General features: G+C 42.5%; 1 protein-coding gene across 1 annotated transcript; it reads left to right on the forward strand.

The window, feature by feature from the left end:
• Positions 1 to 758: 758 nt before the first annotated feature.
• LOC143140074 (uncharacterized) lies at positions 759 to 8,774 on the forward strand. The gene is made up of 8 exons (XM_076300901.1): positions 759 to 841; positions 1,515 to 1,784; positions 2,700 to 2,813; positions 3,304 to 3,360; positions 4,446 to 4,583; positions 4,869 to 4,982; positions 5,340 to 5,411; positions 7,382 to 8,774. Exons 2-8 carry the CDS (start codon positions 1,689 to 1,691, stop codon positions 7,694 to 7,696), a joined length of 906 nt encoding a protein of 301 aa, XP_076157016.1. The 5' UTR covers positions 759 to 841; positions 1,515 to 1,688; the 3' UTR covers positions 7,697 to 8,774.
• The last annotated feature ends 306 nt before the right edge of the window (positions 8,775 to 9,080 follow it).

The following is a 9,080-nucleotide window of genomic DNA, read 5'->3' on the forward strand; positions in this document are numbered from 1 at the left end:
ATTTTTCCAGATTAAGAAATTGCATTGGCATTTCTTTGGGGTGGCCCTTAGGCTAGTCTTATAATTATATGTATAGGCCTAGTGTTGCTGAAAAAGACGGGATTCGTATATGAACTTGTATCATGTAAGTTATTGAGTTTTATACCGGCATGTCTGCCATGTTTAAAGGTTATGTAGAAATGTTTATGACTGCCAATTGAAGCTGTGCTATTGCTGCAAGCAGATTTGTCCATAATGGCAGACTGCCAGCGTCTAGGACGATCCGTCAAATGATGACGAATTGCTTCTTTCTGCGGATGCACTTGCAAACAGACAAGCAACAAAATGTTCTGGAAGTATCGTCATCTTAGGATATATAATTACTAGGGAAATGTAAATGCATACCTTAACGACCGTGAAATTGCTGTCAGATTCCATAAAGCCAACCTTTTTAAAATATATATATATCCCTTGAGAGAAATGAACAAACGTTTATTCAGGTTTCTGTAGCCCGTTTAAAGAGCAGTGTTTATTCCAGTGTTCAGAAGTATTACGTTAAGTGTCAATGGAGAAACCCCTCCTCTCTACTGACGCGCATTACACGACAGCATCTCAAAAAAAGAGTCATGGAAGTTGCCAGAGCGCCGCAGTAGCACTTCGTTTAAACACCCCCATCCCGGCACGGCGCATCCTCCGTACTCAATGCGGTAGAAAAACCGGTCCATGCACTTCAGCACCGCACACGCCCTTTGATTTAACTCATTTTTGTCACCTCTGCAGGGCACTAGGATTAACGGCACGCGTTTTATATTCCTGCTAAAACCCGGTTTAAGAAGAAGACTGTAAATTTAAAGGAGGCGAGGTAAGCGAGACACATTTAAAATGGCTTGCATTGGCAGAAACGTGACCTGGGACGTACCTTAGCCGTTTCATAGAGCACTGCGGACAGAATTCCGTAAGAAACGCGCGTGTAGCTTGTAGCCATCTTCATATCCAAATTCCGTTCGACCTTCGCGTATAAGCACTTCGGTATTGTTCTATTTATGGTTTTGATTTCTCTACAATAAGATGCACTGAGTAAAGCTCACACCTAGGGTCAAGTTGTATGATTTGCCTGCATTTTGTGACAGGCTTTGCACAAAATATTTGATGTCTCTTTTGCAGCTTATCCAAACATTTTGCTCAAGTAATCTATGCAGCAAACACATGCATTGTATTTTATTCATCGAGAACACGTGGGTCAGTCTTCTGTACCTCATATCCCGACCACAATACTTAGCCTACGAATAGTGTAACTATTAGTGTAACTTAAGTGTACAAATAGTGTACCTTAAAGTTAAAACAGTTAAGCCAATTGAAACCCCCACCTACCTTTACATTTCATATTGTGATGTAGGCTACTACAGGTAGGCTATAGCATATGTTCTAAATTTGAATTAATTCTGAAATGTAATCATCAGTACATTTAACAGTGTTTTTAATGTCTGTTTTCATTTTGATTAACTGTATATTCATGTGCTTTTACATCTTTACAGAAAGTGCCCTTCCCTTCTCTTCCAACTTCCATTCCAACATCCTATGGACAATTGTGCAGTACCTGCTGTGCCTTAACAATCCTATCTACAGTTTCTGCCACCTGAGATCCCCGATCATCATTTCCCTGACACCCACCACATCTCCTGCCACACCCTATCCTGCCCGGCAACAACATGGGACTCGAAAGCCAGACCCCCAACCCAGCCCCCGGTGACCTAAAAATCACGCAGGTGGACACCTACCTGAGACTGGAGCCCAAGACGCTGGGGGTGAGTGACCGCTGTTACACACACAGGCATATGAGAGGAGGGGGGGGGGGGGGTCAGAGAGAGAGAGAGAGAGGGTGGGGTGGGGGGGGTGCACAAGGGGAATGATGTGTAGCATGTGAGAAAAAAGATCTTATTGATTCATTTGGACTTTTTGACTGTGTGTGTGTGTGTGTGTGTGTGTGTGTGTGTGTGTGTGTTAGTGGTGCCAGAGGGGAAGTGATGGAGAATGAGAGGGAGGGTTGAAGGGAGAGCAAGAGAGAGGCAGGGTAGGAAGTGATGTATCACAAGTAAGGGGGAAAAAAGATGCTTTGGATTAATTAGGAATTTTGATTTGTGGGTTGTGAGTATAATAAATGAATTCAGTGTCAGCCGTTAGAGATTAGATAAGAGATGAAGGAGCAGATCTCTCTGATTTCTGTGCTCCATGCTGCATGCAGCTGCTGATGGAAAGCAGATGGCACTGACTCTTAACTGTAGCATCTGCAAAAAATTTAGTTTTATGTTCTGTGTCTATTGCTGTCTTCTTATCATTGCACAATATTTCCTTTCAATCTGACAAGTAACAAATAGCAATTCTATAATAACAGTTATTACAATGTTACGTAAGTGTTGGCTAAGTGTTGAATGGCTATAGCAACATGCATGTGTATGGCTGCTCTTGGCTATCATAGCCTTGTAGGATCTGCACAGGTCTCACTGGGTTTCTGTACAACTCATTCCCATATCTTAAGGGAAGATGCCCAATGCAAATCAGGAGTTAATTCACCTCTCTAGCAAATCGATTTCTTATTCGACTTTATGCTAATTGCAAGTGTTTCTACTCAGGATTTCCTATTCATATAGTCACAATTTGCATGGAAAAGGCTGCGGGAAACCCAGCTAAAGATAACATAGATCTCTCCATGGTATGTTCAGGCCATCCAGGTGCTAATCGGCATCTTGACCCTGTGTCTGAGTGCCACCCTGTTGCAGATCACCGAGCTGCACTTCTTTGGAGATATCGTCATCCTGCTGCTGTTTGCCCTGGAGGTGAGGCATCTGAAGAATACAATGTAGAAATCTCCCTTCACCTCCATTTACATTAGGACTCATTTCACACTCAGGTGTTACCAATTCATCGCACAATGACCAATAGGGTCATGTTCGGTCCAGAATAACAAAGCTACACAGTGCAACACCAAGGGTCCCCAGCACACACTGATGTTGAGACACAATTCTGCTGATTCTGCATATCATCAACATTAGATTGAAACCGTTATTTTAAGGTAAAAAAGACCTACATTATGTTGCTTTAAGGACTATAGTGGTAGGTCATGAACTTTAGTAGCAGTTGGGTGGTACAAGTAAATCTAACATGCAAGACTACACCAAGTTACGCAACAGCATAACTGAAGCATATTTTTAGATAATACTTGTGACTTGTGAAATGCAATGTTTTTATCCCAGTGTTTGAACGAGACTGTCTCTGCCTGTCTCTGCTGGAGTTTTGGGACAAACGGTACTTTTTCTTTCTTCACAGATCATTCTTTCTGGGTGCATCCTGATTACCACGGGGTTATATCCTACTCTCCTCTGGGTGAGTTGCATAGATAGATAGAGACAGATATATATAAGTAAGTGTATAGACTCTTTTGATCTTTTGAAATTTGGTCTCCAATCCGTAAATTAGTGAAACACACTCAGCACACAGTGAACACACAGTGAACACACAGTGAGGTGAAGCACACACTAATCCCGGCGCAGTGAGCTGCCTGCAACAACAGCGACACTCGGGGAGCAGTGAGGGGTAAGGTGCCTTGCTTAAGGGCACTTCAGCTGTGCCTACTGGTCGGGGTTCGAACCGGCAACCCTCCAGTTACAAGTCCGAAGCGCTAACCAGTAGGCCACGGCTGCCCCTCAATATATATTAAGATAGATAGATAGATAATTAGATAAATTACTTTATTCATCCCCAAAGGGAAATTATGGTGTTACAGCAGCAAAAATAAATACATTTCTGTGCAATTGATAAACTGATCATTGCCTCTCCCTGCACATAGGGGAGTCAATGTAAATTGTTAGAGTGGGCAGGAGTGACTTTCTATAATGGTCTTTATTATAGCAAAGTTGATGCAGCCTCCAGCGGAAAACTTCAATCAATCAATAGAGCAGAGGCTGACAAATCAATCAATCAATCAATCAATCAATCAATCAGTTTGAATAGCTCCTTTCCTGTGCCGCTCTCCAAAGAGTAGCTTCAGCGTAGTCTGCGTCAGTAAAGTGTCAGCGTAGTGTGTTTACAAACAGCTGGCTCCTCACCACAAGGCCAGTTGACCAGTGGAAGGTAGGAGCTGAGGTAGAAGGAACATCATAAACATGCTGATTAGCCGTGAAGATCAGTAGCCATATGGGCAAATCAAGTCAATCACATTATATCTGGTGTTTGACACATAAGCGTGAGGTTTAAAACTCTTACTGAACCAGACAGCAAGTGTACTGTTTTTTTTTTGTAATGCAATGTTTATTGACTTTTAAACAAAGGGAAACATACTGGGAACCTTCCGCTTGACTCCCATCACTACCCCAGCAAGTGTACTTTTTGAGTTGGGTCCAAGCCATAATGTTCTCTCTCTCTCTCTCTCTCACTCACTCTCTCTCTCTCTACCTGCTGATGCATCTCAGTTGAAAGCAATGTTGGTGGTCCACCTGGTGAGTTTGGCCTTCACTACGGCAGCCTTGGGCCTACTGTCAAAGAACCTGCCTTTCCGACAATTATCTTACCACTGTGAACACTGCCGTCGCTTTGAAATCTTCTCTGTGGTGAGTAAGGAAGACCCCATCAGCATGCATCATGGGATTTGAAGTTTTTAGCATTAATTAAGAGTGCTGTGCTGTGATGAGAAGTATACACTGGGTTGAATACAGGGCATTTGGTAGCACAATAGATAAGCTCGGATATGTTTTACATTTCTCTTCTTTTTTCTTGATGCATCTTATTGCTGCATTTCTCTTTCTTTCCTCTTCTTCTCTTCCCTTTTGTCTTTCTTTCTTTCTTTCTTTCTTTTTCTTTCCTGTCTTCTCTGTCCATCTTTCTACCTCTCTCAGCTGCTTATTGATGGTATCCTTGGTACACTAGTCCTGTTCCTGATTGTGGAGCTTGTGATCTGCATTGTGGCCATATTGGTCGGGCTCAGTGTCCTTGCTCAAGGAGGAATTCAGGTAAGCAAAACACAGCCTGCTCAGAGGCCCAGATGGGAATGGCTCCCTAGGAAGTCTTATACTGGATGTAGGTCTTTATAAGTGTACACAACAGAAGTGCACTATTTTAAGACTTGAATCTTTGATCTTATTTTTGTTAATGGTTAATATAATAATAGATTGATGCATTAATAGATAAAAAAAATAGCTGATACCGGTATATAAATTGCTATCAGCATAAATAGCTGATAAAGTGATGCATTGTAAGTACTTACTTTTTTTATTTGATGTTTTCATAGAGAACGTTAGTAATATGACAAGTTAAGTTATTGAATTCGTTGAAAGACTGCTTTGTTTTTGTCCTCCTGCTGTTTTTAGCTTCCTGGAGTAAGCCAGAGATTGACCACGCCTCCCGTACAAGTGCAGCCCGTCATGGTCGCTCCAGCCCAGGTAGGATGCTCACTCAGCCCAGGTAGGGTGCTCACTCAGCTCAGGTGCTCACTCAGCCCAGGTAGGGTGCTCACTCAGCTCAGGTTACTGTGATATAAGCTGTGGGTTTTTTGCTTAACTGTGCCTGTATTTGATCACCACTTTAAGATTGCCTGGGGCACTATGTATAGTACACAGTATTGTCATGTGACTTTGTGTCTGTACTTGCACTTTAATGGATACTTTGCACTTTAATGGACACTTTGCACTTTAAGATAATAACCTGTAACAGGTGTTCTGTCAGGTGACTTCGATTGGTGTGTGTATATATGTGCCTTGTCTTTTTGCTGTCTTCATGTCTGAAGAAGGCTATTCAGCCCGAAACGTCACATGTGGTGATTAAAATCTTTTTTAAAAAGGAGTTCTCAGTGTGCGGACTAACGTCATTTTTTATTTCTTAAGTATTCTGGTCCAGCACCTGTTTGAATCTGGATGTGCGCGTTCTTTTTTGTACTTATAGGGTGCTCACTCAGCCCAGGTAGGGTGCTCACTCAGCTCAGGTAGGATGCTCACTCAGCCCAGGTGCTCACTCAGCCCAGGTAGGGTGCTCACTCAGCTCAGGTAGGGTGCTCACTCAGCTCAGGTAGGATGCTCACTCAGCCCAGGTGTTCACTCAGCCCAAGTGCTCACTCAGCTCAGGTGCTCACTCAGACCAGGTAGGGTGCTCACCGAGGCCACCTCAATTCAGTTTTGCTCAATTCAATTCAATTTAGTTCAGTTGACTTCAATTTAATTCAATTCAATTCCGTTTAGTTCAATTTTATAACAACAGTTGGTGATGTCTCAAGGCGCCTTCTCTTTGATACTTCTACAATCTGGGAAGTTTATTTCAGGAAAAAAAAACAACTCATCGGGCCACAACTTTAAGGTGTGGTCCGCAATAATGGCAAAAAGCTCATTATATTTTAGTCAATAAAATGGCACGCTTCCATTTCGTGCTTCTGAAGCAACATGCTGATTGGCCGAAACTTTTCTTAATTCCAACTCACAGAGCCAGGACATGTTACGGACACTAGAATTGTTTTTCAGACCTCGCACTGAAAGGACATGAGCGGTTTGCTGAATTTAAGATAAATGGAGTAGGACTGTGTACTGTACCTTTAAATGTGTTCACCAAATGTGTCTGATTACGTCAGTAGGACTGTGTACTGTACCTTTAAATGTGTTCAACAAATGTGTCTGATTACGTCAGTAGGACTGTGTACTGTACCTTTAAATGTGTTAAATGTGTTGTGTTGATTACGTCAGTAGGCATTCTGTACTGTTACAGTATGTCAATGCATTGGGCCTCTCTTTGAAATAGAATCCACATCACGTGAAGTACACAAATACAGGTCCTCATGTCCTTGGTGTGTGTGTGTGTGTGTGTGTGTGTGGAAAAATGCCTGATTTTGCAGAAACCCACACACCATAATAAGATGTCATTGACTTGTCATTCTCTCTCTCTCTCTTTCTCCTGCTCTCTCTCTCTCCTGCTCTCTCTCTCTCTCTCTCTTTCTCCTGATCTCTCTCTCTCTCTCTCCTGCTCTCTCTCTCTTTCTCCTGCTCTCTCTCTCTCTCTCTCTCTCTCTCTCCTGCTCTCTCTCTGAAATGCTGAAATGCTGATATGCGATGTTGTCCTTTATCTCTGCCCTCTTCCTATGTTTGTCTATATTTTGTTCCTCTATCTCACTGTCACCTCCCTCCCTAAACGTTCTCCTTTCCCTCAACATAACGCTCTCTTTCCCTTCTGCCTCTCTTTCTCTCTCTCTCTCTCTCTCTCTGTCTGTTCTCCCCCTCCCTCCCACTCTCCTCCTCTCTCTCTGTCTCATTCCCCCCCCCCTCTCACCCTCCCCCCCCCCCCCCATATGTCTATATGTATATGTAGATGTCCAGGTATCTGTGGTAATGACTCTCTCTCTCTCTCTCCCTGTCCGTATGTCTGTGTGTAGATGGCCCAGGTGTCTGTGGTGGTGACTGAACCTCAAGCAGAACCGGAGCGCACTCCTGAGCCAGAGCCGGCACCAAAACCTGTGCATGCCGCAGTAGTACCGGCGCCCATTGTCAAAGTTCCATCCCCACCTATGGAGAGCACTGAACCACAGGTGGTGCCTATAGAACCACAGGTGCTGTCAACAGAACCGCAGGTGGTTCCAATAGAACCACAGGTGGTCCCAATAGAACCTCAGGTGGTGATGATGGAGCCACAGGTTGTATCTATGGAACCACAGGTGGTGCCATTGGAACCCCAGGTCGAGCCTCTGTAACTAACAGCCAATGAGTAGGCTTTGAACAATCAGTCATCGTCTAGGTGACCTGAGGAAGAGAGGTGGATTGTGGGAAATGGTAAAATGGTAAACATGGAGGAAAGGGACTCTCGGACAAAATGTGGAACCTGTGAAGGGTGACATCTAAATCAAAAGAGTGGAATCAGGTGAAGATTGCGCAAGAACGCCTAACATGGTCTCCTCTGTCATGGAATCCACATGCGAAAGTAATTTAGTTCAAGGTACCCAATCGCTCTTGTGTTGATCATTCAAAATTCAAATTACTGTTCCACTGTTCTGAGTTGTAACCAATGTAGCTAAATCTCCATACTGTGTACTGTACTATAATAAGGTGCTATTTAATATCTATGGTCCTTTGGCTTCTCTCTGTGGGATAAGCTGTGACCAGTTGTACCTGCAATCCTCAATTGATTTGTTCTTGCTAGAATCCTCGTAGACAGCTTTCAACTTGCAACATACTATACATTATACTTTTGCTCTGCTTGCTTTTCAATTCAACTCCCTGCAATGACTCTGAATGCCAGTGTGTGATATTTCTAGTTTAGATATGGTGATGAAAAAAAGTCTCTTAATCTCTAAATCACTTATATGTGGCATTTATGACAGAGGATATCTGGTTAGGTGCACAAAGAGCTGCTGTTCCTAGGACGACATTCCGATTTCGCAACACGAATGGGAAAGGGACTAATAAATGAATTATTTGAAATGCTGCACAGCAAACCGAGGTAACTCATGTGTCAGTATGAAATACAAATGTATCAGACTCGATGATTTGCCATTTTATCAGTCAGATTTCTGATCCAACATACTTAATTCACTGAGATAGTTAGTTTGTGTAGAGGCATTTTATGCTATTTCAGCCATAGGCTTAGCACACCCACAAAAACATCACATGTTCACACTGGGCATTAAAGTACACAAATTCATTTGCAATCAAACACACACTCACACACACCCTCACACCATTGCATTTCAGCTGACACTCTCAAAGGATATCAACATGTCAAAATGATGTCATCACTAATTGTCAAGGTTATATTTTTGAAAAAAAAATGTCAACAAGAGATGGATTAGAAATATTAAATGTTTTTTTTTCTTCTCATGTTGTCATGTATGGTTTTGTGGGGGAAAAAAACAGTTGAGTGATTTGAATGAAATTAATGAGATGATGGTTAGGTGAAATCCACTGCAAACCAACGTCAGTGAAAGTCATTTTCTAAAAAAAAGGAGCGTTATTACTTGTTTACATAATCATTTTGTCTCTTCTCTTTCCCCTCGTTTCTTGTCTATTTCCTCCCTTTATGATGTAGCAATAGATGGTAATAGGCCTAGTCAGAGCCTTATAGATAGATACCTTTATATG

Source organism: Alosa pseudoharengus, unplaced genomic scaffold, assembly GCF_046254945.1.
Source record: "Alosa pseudoharengus isolate Yale_2024_CS ecotype anadromous, Long Island Sound unplaced genomic scaffold, YU_APseudo_1.1 YU_APseudo_1.1_scf_23, whole genome shotgun sequence".
In the NCBI taxonomy this organism is placed as follows: domain Eukaryota; kingdom Metazoa; phylum Chordata; class Actinopteri; order Clupeiformes; family Clupeidae; genus Alosa; species Alosa pseudoharengus.